The sequence below is a fragment of the Neoarius graeffei genome, chromosome 17, assembly GCF_027579695.1.
Source record: "Neoarius graeffei isolate fNeoGra1 chromosome 17, fNeoGra1.pri, whole genome shotgun sequence".
Lineage (NCBI taxonomy): Eukaryota > Metazoa > Chordata > Actinopteri > Siluriformes > Ariidae > Neoarius > Neoarius graeffei.
The window spans coordinates 49,146,062-49,167,649 of record NC_083585.1 but is presented as its reverse complement, the minus strand read 5'-3'; the positions used below and the strand labels follow the sequence as shown (position 1 = coordinate 49,167,649).

The following is a 21,588-nucleotide window of genomic DNA, read 5'->3' as shown; positions in this document are numbered from 1 at the left end:
CTGGGTGTGTGTGAGAGAGTGCGTTCAGGCTGAAAAGCTGAATAAAGCCAGTTTTGTGAGCTCAGTTCTGTCCTGCCATTCTTCTGTGCTCCACCCACCTACACAAACTGTCACAGTGGTGCTGAAACCTGGGAACCGAGCACGGAAGAGAACAGCCCCATGGAGTCCTCCACCTTCGCCGACCTGATCCACACCCTCACCACGACCCAACAGAGACAGCACCAGGTGCTGGTCGCCCTCCGAAAGGAGCAAGAACAATAGTTCGAGACCCTGGTGCTGGCATAACAGGAAGGTCGTCGGGCGTTCTGGCACCTTCTCGCGTCGGCGGAGTCCACCATCTCCACTGCCGCGGGCCCTTCCCCCCTCACCCTCACGAAGATGGGCCTGCAGGACGACCCCGAGGCATTTATCACGCTCTTTGAGCAGGTAGCAGAGCCCTCGGGGTGGCCGGTGGAACAGCGCACGGCGCGCCTCCTCCCCCTGCTAACGGGAGAGGCGCAGCTGGCCTCGCTACAGCTCCCCGCCGACCGCCAGCTGGCTTATGCGGACCTTCGCCGGGCCGTCCTCTAGCGTGTGGAACGCACCCCTGAGCAACAACGTCAGCGCTTCCGCGCTTTGCGCTTGGAGGAAGTCGGCCGGCCATTTGCATTTGGCCAGCAACTCTGGGATGCCTGCTGGCAGTGATTGAGTGCCGACAACCGCGACACCGAGGGACTCATCGACCAGGTGGTACTGGAGCAGTTCGTCGCACGCTTACCAGCGGGAACCGCAGACTGGGTCCAGTGCCACCGCCTGGCGTCGCTGGATCAGGCAGTCGAGCTGGCGGAGGACTATTTGGTGGCTGTCCCAACGGCAGGACAACAGACGACCTCTTCTCTCCTCTCTCTCTCTCTCCCCTTCTCATGTGTCTCCTCCTCGCCCCATTCCCCCACCACAGAGGCGGGGGCCGGCGCCACCTCAGCCGGCCCGCTGCACCCGTGGTGCCCTCCCCTCTGTGTCTGTCACCCCCCCCTTAGGTGAGTGAGCCCCAGAGTACAAGTGCAGAGAGGAAGCCCGGGCCGGTTTGCTGGCGCTGCAGGGAGCCAGGCCACCTCCAACAGCAGTGCTTGGTAATGGAGGTGGGCACGGTGGTTCGGATCCCCGACGCACCAGGAGCCGCCCTCGATCGGGCCGGAGCATATCACATACCGATGAGTATCCAAGGGGATACATATCAGGCGTTGGTGGATTCAGGCTGTAATCAGACCTCAATCCACTAAAGCCTGGTGCAAGACGAGGCACCCTTACAGATTACCTGAGCACAAGAAAAAAGTGGTTCGGGAAGAACTCGAGGCCATGCTCGAAATGGGCATCGTCGAGGAGTCCCACAGTGACTGGAGCAGCCCAGTGGTCTTGGTACCCAAGGCCGACGGGTCAGTCCGGTTCTGTGTGGACTATAGAAAAGTCAATGCGGTGTCTAAATTCGATGCGTACCCAATGCCTCGTATTGATGAGTTGCTCGAACAGCTAGGCACAGCTCACTTTTACTCGACACTGGATTTAACAAAGGGTTATTGGCAGATCCCCTTGACTCCATTATCCAGGGAAAAAACGGCCTTTTCCACACCGTTCGGCTTACACCAATTCGTCACACTTCCTTTTGGGCTGTTTGGGGCACCCGCTATGTTTCAGTGGCTGATGGACAGGGTCCTCCACCCCCACGCCACCTATGCAGCCGCCTACCTCGATGACATTATTATCTATAGCAATGACTGGCCGAGGCACCTCGAAAATCTGAGGGCCGTCCTTAGGTCGCTGAGGCAAGCGGGTCTCACAGCCAACCCGAAGAAGTGTGCTGAGGCGAGCGGGTCTCACAGCCAACCCGAAGAAGTGTGCGATTGGGCGGGTGGAAGTACGGTATCTGGGCTTCCACTTGGCCAACGGGCAGGTGCGTCCCCAAATTCACAAGACAGCAGCAATTGCGGCCTGCCCGAGGCCCAAGACCAAAAAGGGGGTGAGACAGTTCCTGGGGCTGGCTGGCTATTATCGTAGCTTTATACCTAATTATTCGGACGTCACCAGCCCGCTGACTGATCTGACTAAAAAGGGGGCACCAGATCCGGTCCAGTGGACGGAGCAATGCCAGCAGGCTTTTTCTAAGGTAAAGGCTGCACTGTGTGGGGGGCCACTTTTACACTCCCCTGACTTCTCTCTCCCCTTTATGTTACAGACGGATGCGTCAGACAGAGGGCTGGGGGCCGTTTTGTCCCAGCAGATGGAGGGGGAGGATCGTCCAGTCTTATACATTAGTCGCAAGCTGTCGGTGCGTGAGGGGTGCTACAGCACCATTGAGAAAGAGTGCCTGGCGATCAAGTGGGCGGTCCTTGCCCTCCGTTACTACCTGCTGGGACGCCCTTTCACCCTCTGTTCGGACCACGCGCCCCTCCAGTGGCTCCACCACATGAAGGATGCCAACGCGCGGATCACCCGTTGGTATCTGGCACTCCAACCCTTTAACTTCAAGGTGGTCCACAGGCCGGGGGCGCAGATGGTCGTGGCGGACTTCCTCTCCCGTCGGGGGGGGGGGGGGGGGGGAGTCGGCTGCAGGCCGGACAGCCGCCCGGCCTGAGTCGGGCGGTGGGGGTATGTGGCAGCGGGGGCGTGGTCAAGCATAGGTCTGTGACAGGAGGGCGGAGTCAGGGGAGGTAAGTGGCAGAATCACTACACCTGTCGTTAATTAATGTGTTCATGTGTCTTCCCAGAGACCACGCCCTATTTAAGGAGAGAGAGTGAGAGCAGAAGGGGCTCTCTCCTCAACCAGATGACTGATATGTGTGCGTGTCTGGGTGTGTGTGAGAAAGTGTGTTCAGACTGAAAAGCTGAATAAAGCCAGTTTTGTGAACTCAGTTTTGTCCTGCCGTCCTTCTGTGCTCCACCCACCTACACAAACTGTCACAGTGTTAATTGCTTCCTTGAATTATTTAAGTTGCCTGAAATAAATATCTTTCTGCTGACTTAGCTCTCTGTCATTACATTTGAATTTCACTTCAAAAATAATAATTAAAAAAAAATTTCTTGATTTAAACTGCAGCATTGATGCACATGCTTTAGATTAACCAGCCTGAAAATAAATCTGCAAAGTTACACAGCTACTAAATTTGTGATTGAATTATATTATTCATTACAAATAAAAACAAACAAGTTACTTGTGAACCATGCGAACCAGCGTGACAAGAAAGTGTCACACTGTGTAAGTTTTGAGCTATTTGTATCGTTTGTCTTGCTGTGTTTGACCCTTGCCTTGTTTCCTGCTTTTGTGTTTTAAAGTACCCTCTGGCCTCTGGTATCATCTTCTGGCTTGATTACTGTGCCATGCTTGTTATGTGGACATTGATTTTTGGATCGGATCGTCATCTATTGTTTAAGTCCTGCATGTTCAATTCACTTGATGGCCTATTGTACATGAAATATCTGTGAAAGCCAAATAAACATCAGGCCTTGAACATTTATTGTCATCACAGAGGGAAAGAATTAGAGTGCTTACACGAGTGAACGCCCTAAAAGTGGAAAAGAGGACTGAACCTTTCCTTTAACCTACAAAGAACCTTTACTACACAACTATTCAAATGTCAATGGTAGAGGGATGCAATGTGGATGTCAAAAGCTAATGTGCATGTGGACATTTATACCTCCAATTCCAAACAAAGCATGTTTAATATGCAACATGAACAAAGAACCATTTGCTTAATTTTGTTTCTGAAAAAAATGTATTCATATATTTCTATTGGGGAGGGCAAGTCTATTCATTTTCACAAATATTATCTGATTTAGCATGAATTCAGATTCGTTCAGAGGAAATAAGTAGATCAAAATATACCCAGGGTAGACAAAAAGAAAATTGATCTTTTATGTGTTTGTTTGAATTATACATTTAAAGAGGTCATAGCGACCAAACAAAAATAAACTGAGTGTTATGCTCATACAAAACAAACAAACAAACAAACAAACAAACCCTTTTCTTTCAAAATTATTTAAATGCTCCCTTTTGCTTTTTCAAAACTATGATGAATGAATTTCTGATTTCTCTTGTTTTCATTCCATATATAATTGGATTAAAAACTGGAAGAAGTGTGAAAATCAGCATGCCGCATATTTTTTGTGCAGTGGGTGGTATATTCTGCAAACGATATGAAAGTATAGTAAAGCCTGAAATGATTTCAAACAGAACAAATGTAATGATCTGTGCCAAACACGTATTTATAGCTTTACTTCTAGCATCCCTTTGTGTGTGGAAAACACAGGCTTTTAGAATTTGTAAGTAGAAGAATAATTGAAAAGTCACACTAATGGCCTGCACAAATCCAGTCATAGCTAATCCATAAATATTGTTGACAGTTAGGTCACCCCCACATGAAAGCATTAACAGTGTATTATTGCTACAATACACATTAAAAATGATTGTCTTACATTTTGGAAGTCTTGCCTGAAGGGCAAACAACACAACAATCAAGGCAATGTCAAGGCCCCAAACCAGAGCCATCACAGCACCAACTGTGTATGGACTCATGATAGAGTTATACCTCAGTGGCTTGCATATTGCTATATAGCGATCAAATGACATGGCTGCCAGGATAAAAGGTATACTATTTCCAGACAAATGAAGCAAAAACCCCTGCAGGACACACGTTGGATAGTAGACTGTATTTGTTTGGGTTACAATATCCAGAAGCACTCTGGGTAAGGCACATGTAATTGCCATTAAATCTGCCAAAGGAAGGCTGAACATAATGTAAAACATTGGTTGATGAAGGCTTTGCTGGGTAACAATCAATGCTAGAATTGTTACATTACAGAATACTGAAAACAAATAGATCAGAGCTCCAAGAATAAAAACAGGATAAATGGCTTGTGGAGGAACATCAAATCTGGCAATTTGAAGGTTGAAACTGAATGTGTTATTGGAAAGTTGTTGCTCCATTCAAAACCTGTGGAAGACATAAAAAAGGTGCCAGAACAGTTCCTGATTTGTCCATGGACATGTTCTTTTTTATTTGCATTTATAATGGCTTTACCCATAGACTCACCTTACAAAATATCCAATTTTGTGAAGAGACGAATGTGGCATGGTCCATTTATATCCATTTCTGTCCTCCCATGACCATGCAAGTGTCTCGTGACTCATATGTCACCTGAGAATATAAGCAACTTAAATCTGATCTCAAACTTAAGATATATAGCTCATATTAAGACATTATGTCCATAAATGTTAGAGGAATAAGGTAATATCATGGATTACAACATACAGTGGTGCTTGAAAGTTTGTGAACCCTTTACAATTTTCTATATTTCTGCATAAATATGACCTAAAACATCATCAGATTTTCACACATCCTAAAATTAGATAAAAAGAACCCAGTAAACGAAATGAGACAAAAATATTATACGTGGTCATTTATTTATTGAGGAAAATGATCTAATATCACATATCTATGAGTGGCAAAAGTATGTGAACCATTGCTTTCAGTATCTGTTGTGACCCCATTGTGCAGCAATAACTGCAACTAAACATTTCTGGTAACTGTTGATCAGTCCTGCACATCGGCTTGCAGGAATTTTAGCCCATTCCTCCATACAGAACAACTTCAACTCTGGGATGTTGGTGGGTTTCCTCACATCAACTGCTGGCTTCAGGTCCTTCCACAACTTTTCGATTGCATTAAGGTTAGGACTTTGAATTGGCCATTCCAAAACTTTAACTATATTCTTCTTTAACCATTCTTTGGTAGAATGACTTGTGTGCTTAGGGTCATTGTCTTGCTGCATGACCAACCTTCTCTCGAGATTCAGTTCATGGACAGATGTCCTGAAATTTTCCTTTAGAATTCATTGGTATAATCCAGATTTCATTGTTCAGTCAATGATGGCAAGCCATCCTGGCCCAGATGCAGCAAAACAGGCCCAAACCATGTGTAAGACTTTGAGTGGGTGGAGCACAGAAGTATGGCAGGCCAGAACTGAGTTTTCAAAAATCTTTATTTTTAGCTTTTCAGCCTTCACAATCTCCCAGTACCACAGACACGCACACACACATCATTTGTCTGGTTGGGGAGAGAGCTTACTTCTTCTGCTCTCTCTCTCCTTATATAGGGTGCGGTCACTGGGGATGATGACATAAACACAGGTTAATTGACATCAGGTGCAGTGATTCTGCCACTTACCTTCCCTGACTCCACCCTCCAGTCACAGACCGATGCTTGACCATGCCCCCGCTACCACACCATGATACTACCACGACCATGTTTCACAGATTGGATAAAGTTCTTATGCTGGAATGCAGTGTTTTCCTTTCTCCAAACATAATGCTTCTCGTTTAAACCAAAAAGTTCTATTTTGGTCTCATCCATCCACAAAACATTTTTCCAGTAGCCTTCTGGCTTATCCATATGATCTTTAGCAAACTGCAGATGAGCAGCAATGTTCTTTATAGAGATCAGTGGCTTTCTCCTTGCAACCCTGCCATGCACACCATTGTTATTCAGTGTTCTCCTGATGGTGGACTCATGAACATTAACATTAGCCAATGAGAGCGAGGCCTTCAGTTGCTTAGACGTTACCCTTGGGTCCTGTGTGACCTCACTGATTATTAAACACCTTGCTCTTGGAGTGATCTTTGTTGGTCGACCACTCCTGGGGAGGGTAACAATGGTCTTGAATTTCCTCCATTTGTACACAATCTGTCTGACTGTGGATTGGTGGAGTCCAAACTCTTTAGAGATAGTTTTGTAACCTTTTCAAGCCTGATGAGCATCAACAATGCTTTTTCTGAGGTCGTCAGATATCTCCTTTGTTCGTGCCATGATACACTTCCAAAAACGTGTTGTGAAGATCAGACTTTGATAGATCCCTGTTCTTTAAATAAAACAGGGTGCCCACTCACACCTGATTGTCATCCCATTGACTGAAAACACCTGACTCTAATTTCACCTTCAAATTAACTGCTAATCCTAGAGGTTCACATACTTTTGCCACTCACAGGTATGTAATATCGGATCATTTTCCTCAATAAATAAATGACCAAGAATAATTTTTTGTCTTGTTTGTTTAACTGGGTTCTCTTTATCTACTTTTTGGACTTGTGTGAAAATCTGATGTTGTTTTTGGTCATGTTTATGCAGAAATATCGAAAATTCTAAAGGGTTCACAAACTTTCAAGCACCACTGTACTTAGAGATGGACAAATGGAGGGGAGGGGAGGGGAGGCCAACTATTTCCCCCAACTATAATCTTCTGTTGACATGGTATTCGCAGACAGTCTATGATATAATAACAAATGTATCTTTAATTTAAAAAAAAAAATATATATATATATATATATATATACACACATAGTGCTCAGCATGAGTACACCCCTTTTGAAAAGTAACATTTTAAACAAAATCGCAATGAACACAAACAATTTCCAAAATGTTGAAAAGACAAAGTTTAATATAACATCTGTTTAACTTATTGTAGCGGTTCGTGTGAAAGAGTGGAGCACAGAAGACGGCAGGACAGAGATCAGGGATTTTATTGCCACACTTTTCAGTCTAACAATCCTTAAACCAAACAGAAACACACACACAACCGGCATCTGGTTCGGGGATGAGACCCTCTGCTCTCGCTCTCCCTCCTTAAGTAGGGCACGGTCACTGGGAAGACACACAAACACAGGTTAATTACTCTCAGGTGTAGTGATTCTGCCACTTACCTCCCCTGACTCCGCCCTCCTGTCACAGACCGGTGCTTGACCATGCCCCCGCTGCCACATACCCCCACTGCCTGACTCAGGCCGGGCGGCTGTCCGGCCTGCAGCCGACTCCCCCCCCCCCCCCAACAGGAGAGGAAGTCCGCCACAACCATTTGCGCCCCCGGCTTGTGGACCACCTTAAAATTAAAGGGTTGGAGTGCCAGATACCAACGGGTGATCCACTCGTTGGCATCCTTCATGCGGTGGAGCCACTGGAGGGGCGGTGGTCCGAACAGAGGGTGAAAGGGCGCCCCAGCAGGTAGTAATGGAGGGCGAGGACCACCCACTTGATCGCCAAATACTCTTTCTCTATGGTGCTGTAGTGCCCCTCATGCACCGACAGCTTCCTGCTGATGTATAAGACTGGGCGGTCCTCCCCCTCCACCTCCTGGGACAAAACAGCCCCTAGCCCTCTGTCCAACGCATCGGTCTGCAACATAAAGGGGAGAGAGAAGTCAGGGGAGTGTAAAAGTGGCCCCCCACACAGTGCAGCCTTTACCTCAGAGAAAGCCCTCTGGCATTGCTCCGTCCACTGGACCAGATCTGGTGCCCCCTTTTTAGTCAGATCAGTCAGCGGGCTGGTGACGTCCAAATAATTAGGTATAAACCTACGGTAATAGCCAGCCAGCCCCAGGAACTGTCTCACCCCCTTTTTGGTCTTGGGCCTCGGGCAGGCCGCAATTGCTACCGTCTTATTAATTTGGGGATGCACCTGCCCGTTGCCCAAGTGGAAGCCCAGATACCGTACTTCCACCCACCCAATTGCACACTTCTTTGGGTTGGCTGTGAGCCCCACACGCCTCAGCGACCTAAGGACGGCCCTCAGATGTTCGAGGTGCCTCGGCCAGTCATTACTATAGACGATGATGTTATCTAGGTAAGCGGCCGCATAAGTGACGTGGGGGCGGAGGACCCTGTCCATCAGCCGCTGAAACATAGCGGGTGCCTCAAACAGCCCAAACGGAAGTGGGACAAATTGGTGTAATCCGAACGGTGTGGAAAAGGCTGTTTTTTCTCGGGATAGAGGAGTCAAGGGGATCTGCCAGTGTCCCTTTGTCAAATCCAGTGTCGAATAAAAGTGAGCCGTGCCTAGTCGATCGAGCAAGTCATCAATCCGAGGCATTGGGTACGCGTCAAATTTAGACACTGCGTTGACTTTTCTATAGTCCACACAGAACCGGACCAACCTGTCGGCCTTGGGTACCAAGACCACCGGGCTGCTCCAGTCACTGTGGGACTCCTCGACGATGCCCATTTTGAGCATGGCCTCGAGTTCTTCCCGAACCACCTTTTTTTTGTGTTCGGGTAGCCTGTAAGGGCGGCTATGCACTACCACCCCCGGGGACATCTCTATGTGGTGCTCTATGAGGTTAGTGCGACTGGGCAGGGGTGAGAACACATCCGAAAACTCGGTCTGCAACTGGGCAACCTCCGCGAGTTAGGTCAGGGAGAGGTGGTCTCCACAGGGGACCGGAGGGATACCTGACGCCAATGCCCCTTTTTGAACCTCCAGCCCCAGCTCTGCCTTCTCTGGAACCACCGACACCAATGCTACGGGGACCTCCTCATTCCAGAGTTTAAGCAGGTTGAGGTGGTAAATCTGTAACGCCCCACCCCTGTCCGTTCACCTCACCTCGTAGTCGATGTCCCCGACTCGCCGTGTGACCTCAAAGGGTCCTTGCCACTTGGCAACCAATTTGGAGCTCGATGTGGGCAACAGTACGAGTACTTTATCTCCCGGTGCGAACTCTCTAAGGCGCGTACCCTTGTTGTACAGGCGGGCTTGCCGTTCTTGGGCCTGCCACAAATTCTCCTGGGTTAGGTGGGTGAGGGTGTGGAGTTTTGCGTGCAGGCCCATAACGTATTGAATTTCATTTTCGCTTTGTGAAGGTCCCTCCTCCCAATTGTCCCGCAGCACATCGAGAATGCCGCGCGGCTTACGCCCATATAATAATTCGAATGGGGAGAACCCCGTGGAGGCTTGGGGGGACCTCTCGCACTGAAAACAGCAAGGGCTCGAGCCACTTATCCCAATTACATGCGTCCTCACTTACGAATTTTTTAATTATATTCTTGAGGGTGCGGTTGAACCGTTCCACTAAACCGTCTGTTTGTGGGTGATACACGCTGGTGCAGATCGGCTTAATCCCCAATAACCCATACAGTTCGTGCAGTGTCCGTGACATAAACATGGTGCCTTGATCAGTCAGAATCTCTTTCGGGATTCCAACTCGGGAGATAATGCGGAAGAGCGCTTCCACAATACTGCGTGCTGAGATATTGCGCAGAGGCACTGCTTCCGGGTATCGCGTTGCATAGTCCACCAGAACTAATATAAAGCGGTACCCTCGTGTCGACCGATCTAATGGCCCAACGAGATCCATCCCAACTCTTTCAAACGGGGTCTCGATTAATGGTAGAGGGAGCAAAGGTGCTTTTGGAATGGCCGCTGGATTTACTAACTGGCATTCACGGCACACCGTACACCACCTACGAACATTGCCGTGAATCCCCGGCCAATGGAATTGGGCCATTATTCGGGCTTGTGTCTTATCCTACCCTAGGTGTCCAGCCATGGGATTAAAATGAGCCGCCTGGAACACCAATTCCCGGTGGCTCTTTGGAATTAAAAGCTGCGTGACTTGCTCTTTCGTCTGAGTGTCCTGTGTCACTCAGTATAATCTATCCTTCATAATAGAGAAATAGGGGAAGGACGGGGTGGCGTTTGGCGGGAGCATTTGACCATCGATTACTCTCACTTGGTCAAACGCATGCCGCAGAGTCTTGTCTCGTGACTGTTCTAACAGGAAATCCACAAGGGATTCCCCGAGAGAGAGAGGAGGAGCCTGCTGCTCCTCACTCTGATGCGGAGATGACGTAGACGGCTCTGTGACAGCTGCTCCCGCCAAGGCGACACTGGGACCTCCCCCTGCTGACGTATGGCAGGACCCACTCTCCACTAAATGGCTCATCAATTCCCCGAATCCTGGCCAATCAGTCCCCAAAATTATTGAGTGGGTGAGGCGAGGATTAATCGCCGCCTTTACTATGCATTTTTCACCTCAGAAAAAAATGTGGACTGACACCAAAGGGTAGCAGTGAACATCCCCGTGCACACACAACACCTTCACCCCCTGTGCTCCCCCCAATGCCTCATTTTGCACCAGACTTTGGTGAATTGAGGTTTGATTACAACCGGAATCCACCAACGCCTGATATGTACCCCCTTGAATACTCACCAGTATGTGATATGCTCTGGCCCGATCGAGGGCGGCCTCTGGCGTGTCGGCGATCCAAACCACCGTGCCCACCTCCATTGCCGTGCACTGCTGTTGGAGGTGGCCCGTCTCCCCGCAGCGCCAGCAAACCGGCCCGGGCTTCCTCTCTGCACCAGTGTTCTGGGGCTCACTCACCTGAGGGGGGGGAGAGACAGACACAGAGGGGAGAAACGGGAGGGCACCGCGGGTGTGGCGGGCCGGCTGGGATGGTGCCAGCCCCCGACTCCGTGGTGGGGGAATGGGGCGAGGACGGGACACAGGAGGAGGGGGAGAGAGAGAGAGAGAGAGAGAGAGGAGAGAAGAGAAGAGGCTGTCTGCTGTCCTGCCACCGAAACAGCCGCCAAATGGTCCTCCGTCAGCTTGATGGCCTGATCCAGCGACGCCGGGCGGTGGCACTGGACCCACTCCGCAGTTCCTGTTGGCAAGCACGCGATGAACTGCTCCAGTACCACTTGGTCGACGATCCCCTCGGCGTTGCGGTTGTCGGCCCTCAGCCACCACCAGCAGGCATCCCGGAGTTGCTGGCCAAACGCGAACGGCCGGCCGACTTCCTCCAAGCAGAGAGCGCAGAAGCGCTGGTGCTGCTGTTCAGGAGTGCGCCCCACACGCTGGAGGATGGCCCGGCGAAGGTCCGCATAGGCCAGCCAGCGGTCGGCGGGGAGCTGTAGCGTGGCCAGCTGCACCTCTCCCATTAGCAGGGGGAGGAGGCGCGCCGCGCGCTGATCCATCGGCCACCCCGAGGTCTCCGTGACTTGCTCAAAGAGCATGATGAAAGCCTCGGGGTCATCCTGCAGGCCCATCTTGGTCAGGGTGGGGGGGGACGGGCCCGCGGTGGAAGCATCAGTAGTTCCCACCGACGCGAGGAGGTGCCGGAACGCCTGTCGATCCTCTTGCTGGGCCAACACCAGGGCCTCGAAGCGCTGATCCTGCTCCTTACGGAGCATGACTAGCGCCTGGTGCTGACTTTGCTGGGCCGTGGCGAGGGCATGGACCAGGTCGGCGAACGGGGAATACTCCATGGGGCGGTTTGGCATCTGTGCTCCAGGTCCCAGGTTTCAGCACCACTGTAGCGGTTCGTGTGGAAGGATGGAGCACAGAAGACGGCAGGACAGAGATCAGGTTCGGAACTAGGGATTTTATTGCCACACTTTTCAGTCTAACAATCCTTAAACCAAACAGAAACACACACGACTGGAATCTGGTTCGGGGAAGAGACCCTCTGCTCTCACTCTCCCTCCTTAAGTAGGGTGCGGTCACTGGGAAGACACACAAACACAGGTTAATAGCTCTCAGGTGTAGTGATTCTGCCACTTACCTCCCCTGACTCCGCCCTCCTGTCACAGACTGGCGCTTGACCATGCCCCCGCTGCCACACTTATAACGTGAAAGTAAGGTTAATAATATAAACTTAGATTACATATTTTTCAGTTTTACTCAAATTAGGGTGGTGCAAAAATGAGTACACCCCACAAAAAAAACTACTACATCTAGTACTTTGTATGTCCTCCATGATTTTCAATGACAGCACGAAGTCTTCTCGGCATGGAATGAACAAGTTGGCGACATTTTGCAACATCAATCTTTTTAGATTCTTCAACAATGACCTCTTTGAGTGACTAGATGTTGGATGGAGAGTGATGCTCAACTTTTCTCTTCAGATTTCCCCAAAGAAAATAATTTATTTACACCACAAAGGTGAAGGCTACAAGAAGATCAGCAAAGCGTTACTTATCAGTCAGAATACTGTAGCAAAAGTGGTACAAAAATTAAGAAAGATGGAACTGCAACCATCTCACAGAGATGTCCAGGTCATCCACGGAGGTTAACACCTCAACAGGAGCATCTTCTGATGAGAATGGTTGAAGAAAATCGGCATACAAGTTCACTGCAGTCTCATCTCGTCTCATTATCTCTAGCTGCTTTATCCTGTTCTAAAGGGTCGCAGGCAAGCTGGAGCCTATGCCAGCTGACTATGGGCGAAAGGCGGGGTACACCCTGGACAAGTCACCAGGTCATCACAGGGCTGACACATAGACACAGACAACCATTCACATTCACACCTACGGTCAATTTAGAGTCACAGTTAACCTAACCTGCATGTCTTTGGACTGTGGGGGAAACCGGAGCACCCGGAGGAAACCCACGCAGACACGGGGAGAACATACAAACTCTGCACAGAAAGGCCCTCGCTGGCCACAGGGCTCGAACCTGGACCTTCTTGCTGTGAGGCGAAAGCGCTAACTACTACACCACCGTGCCACCCGGCGGGAAATTTAAACTCAACAAATTCTGAATGTTCCCGACATTTACGATGTGGGTTTCAATGATAAGTTTTCATTGTCAGGACTTTTACTATTATTATCCAAGGAGGAAAGAGATACATTTCTCTTGGCCTTTAAAAAAAAAAAAACTACAAAAGCAAGAAAACATTCTTTGTTTAAAGATTTTTTCCCAACATCAGCTTTTGAGAATGGATGTTGCGAAAGCCAAAGCATTTACTCTCAAAGGACACCTACCTGAATTATGGGCTAGATGGTGTTGCCGGCCCTCCATGTCTCAGCAAACCCAAGCACATCTGATTACACAGCTATTTGCACTCTGTAATCTATGCAGTAATGCTTAATATTGTTAAAACAATATCTGAAGTTATTTTTTTGTAAAATAACAAAATATCTTGCTCTAGACATTCAAACAATATTGTAAGATTGTATTTTAATTTTACCTAATAGTGGATGGTACACTAATTACATTATTAATTAATGCAATAATTACATGTACTAGTAGCACTATTGTTGGTTGGGCATGTTGTTTATTCTAAGGTGCTTTTGGTATTTGAAATACTAAGTAGGTCTAAGTATAAAGGCCATTTGTGCAGTAAATTCAGTCTGCAGGGTTTTTTTTTTTTCTAACTGCAACAGAATTCATTTAAATTTTTGGTTTGTAGTGTTCTGGCAGTGGTTCAGGTAAAAGAAAAAAGAAAAAAAAAACCAAACATTATTATATACTGCATTGTTGTCAGATGATGACTTTATTTATTTTTCATGTGAACCCCATGCTGCAAAACACAGCATCACAGACTTCCACTTGTTATACCGGTAGCAGTCATTTCAACCATGTTAAAAGTAAAAAGTGACAGTGTCAGTACCACCATAAAATGCTCGTAAAAGTCACCAGAGGCCACCAGATGCGTCCCTTTTTTCAAAAATTTCCAGTGAAGGCCCCCTGGACTCCTCCAACAATACCCCCCTCTCATACTCTCCCCTGCTCATCTATGTACTCTCCACCATATGGACCCCACAGGGTGTCCTGTGGGAACCCAAAACTAAGGGTTTTATTTTAATCCTTGGGAGAACACTGATATATATCTCATCTCATTATCTCTAGCCGCTTTATCCTGTTCTACAGGGTCGCAGGCAAGCTGGAGCCGATCCCAGCTGACTATGGGCAAAAGGCAGGATACACCCTGGACAAGTCGCCAGGTCATCACAGGGCTGACACATAGACACAGACAACCATTCACACTCACATTCACACCTACGGTCAATTTAGAGTCACCAGTTAACCTAACCTGCATGTCTTTGGACTGTGGGGGGAAACCGGAGCAAACCCACATGGACACGAGGAAAACATGCAAACTCCGCACAGAAAGGCCCTTGCCTTTCACGGGGCTGGAACCCAGACCTTCTTGCTGTGAGGTGACATCGCTAACCACTACACCACCGTGTCTCCCGTTATGGAATCTTAAAAATGGAAATCTAACATCTTAGAATCAGTCTGTTTCATTCTCAATTGCAATCCCAGTGAGAAAAGAAAGAAAGAACAAAAACATGTTATGGAAAAAAAAAGATAATGAAAGAACATATTTCAGTTACTGACTGTTCTGTTTAATGCATAACTTTTGATTACATTCAAGCTACCCCGAATGGTCATTGCAACTTGTTGGAACTGGATCACTGATAAAATTTGTAACTCATCAATAAAATCTACATGATAATGTTTGCTCTTGTTAAGGGTTATTTGCTTCCTTGGATTATTTCAGTTGCCTGAAATAAATATCTTTCTGCTGACTTAGCTCTCTAAGTCATTACATTTGAATTTCACTTCAAAAATAATAATTAAAAAAATATATTTTCTTGATTTAAACTGCAGCATTGATGCACATGCTTTAGATTAACCAGCCTGAAAATAAATCTGCTAAGTTACACAGCTACTAAATTTGTGATTGAATTATATTATTCATTACAAATAAAAACAAACAAGTTACTTGTGAACCATGCGAACCAGCGTGACAAGAAAGTGTCACACTGTGTAAGTTTTGAGCTATTTGTATCATTTGTCTTGCTGTGTTTGACCCTTGCCTTGCTTCCTGGTTTGTGTTTTAAAGTACCCTCTGGCCTCTGGTATCATCTTCTGGCTTGATTACTGTGCCATGCTTGTTATATGGACATTGACTTTTGGATCGGATCGTCATCTGTTGTTTAAGTCCTGCATGTTCAAATCACTTGATGACCTACTGTACATGAAATATCTGTGAAAGCCAAATAAACATTAGGCCTTGCACATTTATTGTCACCACAGAGGGAAAGAATTAGAGTGCTTACACATGAGTGAACACCCTAAAAGTGGAAAAGTGGACTGAACCTTTCCTTTAACCTACAAACAACTTTTACTACACAACTATTCAAATGTCAATGGTAGAGGGATGCAATATGGATGTCAAAAGCTAATGTATATGTGGACATTTATACCTCCAATTCCAAACAAAGCATGTTTAATATGCAACATGAACAAAGAACCATTTGCTTAATTTTGTTTCTGAAAAAAATTTATTCATATATTTCTATTGGGGAGGGCAAGTCCATTCATTTTCACAAATATTATCTGATTTAGCATGAATTCAGATTCGTTCAGAGGAAATAAGTAGATCAAAATATACCCAGGGTAGACAAAAAGAAAATTGATCTTTTATGTGTTTGTTTGAATTATACATTTAAAGAGGTCATACCGACCAAACAAAAATAAACTGAGTGATATGCTCATACAAAACAAACAAACAAACAAACAAACAAACAAACAAACAAACAAACCCTTTTCTTTCAAAATTATTTAAATGCTCCCTTTTGCTTTTTCAAAACTATGATGAATGAATTTCTGATTTCTCTTGTTTTCATTCCATATATAATCGGATTAAAAACTGGAAGAAGTGTGAAAATCAGCATGCCGCATATTTTTTGTGCAGTGGGTGGTATATTCTGCAAACGATATGAAAGTATAGTAAAGCCTGAAATGATTTCAAACAGAACAAATATAATGATCTGTGCCAAACACGTATTTATAGCTTTACTTCTAGCATCCCTTTGTGTGTGGAACCCTTTAAAATTGTCTATATTTCTGCATAAATATGACCTAAAACATCATCAGATTTTCACACATCCTAAAATTAGATAAAAAGAACCCAGTTAACGAAATGAGACAAAAATATTATACTTGGTCATTTATTTATTGAGGAAAATGATCTAATATCACATATCTATGAGTGGAAAAAGTATGTGAACCTTTGCTTTCAGTATCTGTTGTGACCCCATTGTGCAGCAATAACTGCAACTAAACATTTCTGGTAACTGTTGATCAGTCCTGCACATCGGCTTGCAGGAATTTTAGCCCATTCCTCCATACAGAACAGCTTCAACTCTGGGATGTTGGTGGGTTTCCTCACATCAACTGCTGGCTTCAGGTCCTTCCACAACTTTTCAATTGGATTAAGGTCAGGACTTTGACTTGGCCATTCCAAAACATGAACTTTATTCTTCTTTAACCATTCTTTGGTAGAACGACTTGTGTGCTTAGGGTCACTGTCTTGCTGCATGACCAACCTTCTCTCGAGATTCAGTTCATGGACAGATGTCCTGACATTTTCCTTTAGAATTCATTGGTATAATCCAGAATTCATTGTTCAGTCAATGATGGCAAGCCATCCTGGCCAGATGCAGCAAAACAGGCCCAAACCATGTGTAAGACTTTGACTGCGTGGGTGGAGCACAGAAGTATGGCAGGCCAGAACTGAGTTTTCAAAACTCTTTATTTTTAGCTTTTCAGCCTTCACAATCTCCCAGTACCACAGACACGCACACACACATCATTTGTCTGGTTGGGGAGAGAGCTCACTTCTTCTGCTCTCTCTCTCCTTATATAGGGCGCGGTGACTGGGGAAGACACACAAACACAGGTTAATTGACATCAGGTGCAGTGATTCTGCCACTTACCTTGACTGACTCCACCCTCCGGTCACAGACCGATGCTTGACCATGCCCCCGCTACCACACCATGATACTACCACCACCATGTTTCACAGATTGGATAAGGTTCTTATGCTGGAATGCAGTGTTTTCCTTTCTCCAAACATAATGCTTCTCATTTAAACCAAAAAGTTCTATTTTGGTCTCATCCATCCACAAAACATTTTTCCTATAGCCTTCTGGCTTATCCATATGATCTTTAGCAAACTGCAGATGAGCAGCAATGTTCTTTTTAGAAATCAGTGGCTTTCTCCTTGCAACCCTGCCATGCACACCATTGTTGTTCAGTGTTCTCCTGATGGTGGACTCATGAACATTAACATTAGCCAATGAGAGCGAGGCCTTCAGTTGCTTAGACATTACCCTTGGGTCCTGTGTGACCTCACTGATTATTAAACACCTTGCTCTTTGAGTGATCTTTGTTGGTCGACCACTCCTGGGGAGGGTAACCATGGTCTTGCATTTCCTCCATTTGTACACAATCTGTCTGACTGTGGATTGGTGGAGTCCAAACTCTTTAGAGATAGTTTTGTAAACTTTTCCAGCCTGATGAGCATCAACAATGCTTTTTCTGATGTCGTCAGATATCTCCTTTGTTCGTGCCATGATACACTTCCATAAACATGTGTTGTGAAGATCAGACTTTGATAGATCCCTGTTCTTTAAATAAAACAGGGTGCCCACTCACACCTGATTGTCATACCATTGATTGAAACACCTGACTCTAATTTCACCTTCAAATTAACTGCTAATCCTAAAGGTTCACATACTTTTGCCACTCACAGGTACGTAATATTGGATAATTTTCCTCAATAAATAAATGACCAAGTATAATATTTTTGTCTCATTTGTTTAACTGGGTTCTCTTTATCTACTTTTTGGACTTGTGTGAAAATCTGATGTTGTTTTCGGTCATGTTTATGCAGAAATATTGAAAATTCTAAAGGGTTCACAAACTTTCAAGCACCACTGTACTTAGAGATGGACAAATGGAGGGGAGGCCAACTATTTCCCCCAACTATAATCTTCTGATGACATGGTATTCGCAGACAGTCTATGATATTATAACAAATGTATCTTTAATTAAAAAAAAAAAAAAAAAAATATATATATATATATATATATATATATATATATATATATATATATATATATATATATATACTGGGTGCGATTTGCTGGGGGGGATGGGGGGGATCATCCCCCCCTCTGGTTTTTATCTCTGCTGAAAAAAAAATCCTCGGGGACAACCCCGTCAATAAAACAAACAAACCAAAAAAAAAGTTGACATGACAGGCATGTTGTGACACAGTTTTCTGTGGTCTACATTGCACTCACTTTCAAAATGACCCGAAGTGGCAGCTTTGATGTTCATGAACATCCCCAGCAAATAGATACATTGTAGATAATCACAATATCTTTGCGTTCTTATAGAACGCAAAGATATTGTTATTATCTACAATGTATCAATGTATCTGCTGGGATGCAAACAGTGTGCCTTTTGGCGGATGCCGCCTTTTTCACGGCCGAGATTTTTTTTTTTTTTAGGGGGGGCGTTGGAGTGTCTGATTATAATTTCAAAGTAAATTCTGTATTAAAATTACTAAATAAGCAAATCCGTTACAGTCCATGAAACAGGAAGTATAAGGATGAGAAAAAAACAGTTTAAATCGGAAAGCTGTGCACAATGTGAACTGCGCCATCAGAGCAAACTGTTCATTTATTATTCATGTATTTTAGTGATTTTCGAGTCACTGTCCATTTAATCTGGAGGGAGAAAAACATCACAGCAATGCGGCAAGCAATGCGAACTTTATTGTGTGTTAGTGTTCGTGTATTTAGTCAGAGAGATAGGAAGATGAATTTACTATCTCTGGTTTAGTGTTCGTTTTCATTTAGTGTTATTCATTTGATATCATCGGATGTTACTGAGCTGTTAGCCTATTGTTACCTTAATTTTGTGACGTTTCATGATTTAAAAAAAAAAAAACATCCCCCCATTCTGTTTTTTTGACAAATCGCACCCTGTATATATATATATATATATATATATATATAGTGCTCAGCATAAATGAGTACACCCCCTTTGAAAAGTAACATTTTAAACAATATCTCAATGAACACAAACAATTTCCAAAATGTTGAAAAGACAAAGTTTAATATAACATCTGTTTAACCTATAACGTGAAAGTAAGGTTAATAATATAAACTTAGATTACACATTTTTCAGTTTTACTCAAATTAGGGTGGTGCAAAACTGAGTACACCCCACAACAAAAACTATTACATCTAGTACTTTGTATGTCCTCCATGATTTTTCAATGACAGCACCAAGTCTTCTCGGCATGGAATGAACAAGTTGGTGACATTTTGCAACATCAATCTTTTTAGATTCTTCAACAATGACCTCTTTTAGTGACTGGATGCTGGATGGAGAGTGATGCTCAACTTTTCTCTTCAGGTTTCCCCAAAGAAAATAATTTCTTTACACCACAAAGGTGAAGGCTACAAGAAGATCAGCAAAGCGTTACTTATCCATCAGAATACTCTAGCAAAAGTGGTACAAAATTTTAAGAAAGATGGAACTGCAACCATCTCACAGAGACGTCCAGGTCGTCCACGGAAGTTAACACCTCAACAGGAGCATCTTCTGATGAGAATGGTTGAAGAAAATCGGCATGCAAGTTCACTGCAGTCTCATCTCATCTCATTATCTCTAACCACTTTATCCTGTTCTACAGGGTCGCAGGCAAGCTGGAGCCTATGCCAACTGACTACGGGCAAAAGGCGGGGTACACCCTGGACAAGTCGCCAGGTCATCACAGGGCTGACACATAGACACAGACAACCATTCACACTCACATTCACACCTACGGTCAATTGAGAGTCACCAGTTAACCTAACCTGCATGTCTTTGGACTGTGGGGGAAACTGGAGCACCCGGAGGAAGCCCATGCAGACACAGGGAGAACATGCAAACTCCACCCAGAAAGGCCCTTGCCAGCCACAGGGCTTGAACCCGGACCTTCTTGCTGTGAGGAGACAGTGCTAACCACTACACCACCGTGCCACCCATGTTCACTGCAGTTATCTAAAGAAATAGAAAGCCAAACTGGGGTGACTATTTCCCATGACACAATACGACATACACTGCAAAGGAATGGCATGCATGGATGCCGTCCATGAAAGAAGTCTCTCCTAAAGCCCAGGCACAAAAAGCCCACCTAGAGTTTGCCAGGGCCCATGGTGACAAAGATGAAGACTACTGGGACTCTATACTCTGGAGTGATGAGACCAAGATAAATGTTTTTGGAACTGATGGCTTCAAAACTGAATGGCATTGCAAAGGTGAAGAATACAAAGAAAAATGCATGGTGCCTACAGTGAAACATGGTGGTGGCAGTGTCCTTATGTAGGGCTACATGAGTGCTGCTGGTGTCGGGGAGCTGCATTTCATTGATGGCATCATGAATTCACAGATGTATTGCTCTATACTGAAAGAGAAGATGCTACCATCACTCCGTGCCCTTGGTCGTGGTGCACTTTTCCAACATGACGATGATCCAATACACACATCTAAGGCCACTGTTGGATTTCTGAAGAAGAACAGGGTGAAAGTGACAGGCCAAGTATATCTCCTGATCTGAACCCAATTGAACACCTATGGGGAATTCTGAAGAGACAAGTTGAGCATCACTCTCCATCCAGCATCCAGTCACTAAAAGAGGTCATTGTTGAAGAATGGAAAAAGATTGATGTTGCAAAATGTTGCCAACTTGTTTGTTCCATGCCTAGAAGACTTGGTGCTGACATTAAAAGTCATGGAGGCCATACAAAGTACTAGATGTAGTAGTATTTGTTGTGGGGTGTACTCATTTTTGCACCACACTAATTTGAGTAAAACTGAAAAACGTGTAATCTAAGTTTGTATTATTAACCTTACTTTCACGTTATAAGTTAAACAGATGTTATATTAAACTTTGTCTTTTCAACATTTTGGATATTGTTTGTGTTCATTGAGATATTATTTAAAATGTTACTTTTCAAAGGGGGTGTACTCATTTATGCTGAGCACTATATATATATATATATATATATATATATATATATATATATATACCTATATATATATATACACCGTGTAATATATATATATATATAAATATATATATATATATATATATATATATATATATATATATATATATATATACACACACACACACACAACCCCGATTCCAAAAAAGTT

The 21,588-nt window shown here is 45.0% G+C and overlaps 1 protein-coding gene across 1 annotated transcript; it reads right to left on the bottom strand.

Moving 5' to 3' along the window:
• Window positions 1-4,006: 4,006 nt before the first annotated feature.
• On the bottom strand, window positions 4,007-4,957 carry LOC132901194 (olfactory receptor 52B2-like). The gene has a single exon (XM_060943533.1). The coding sequence runs from the start codon at window positions 4,955-4,957 to the stop codon at window positions 4,007-4,009; it is 951 nt and encodes a 316-aa protein (XP_060799516.1).
• Between the last annotated feature and the right edge of the window lie 16,631 nt (window positions 4,958-21,588).

Coding starts and splice junctions, on each gene's coding strand:
- LOC132901194 (XM_060943533.1), bottom strand. CDS start 4,957: ATGGAGCAACAACTTTCCAATAACACATTCAGTTTCAACCTTCAAATT.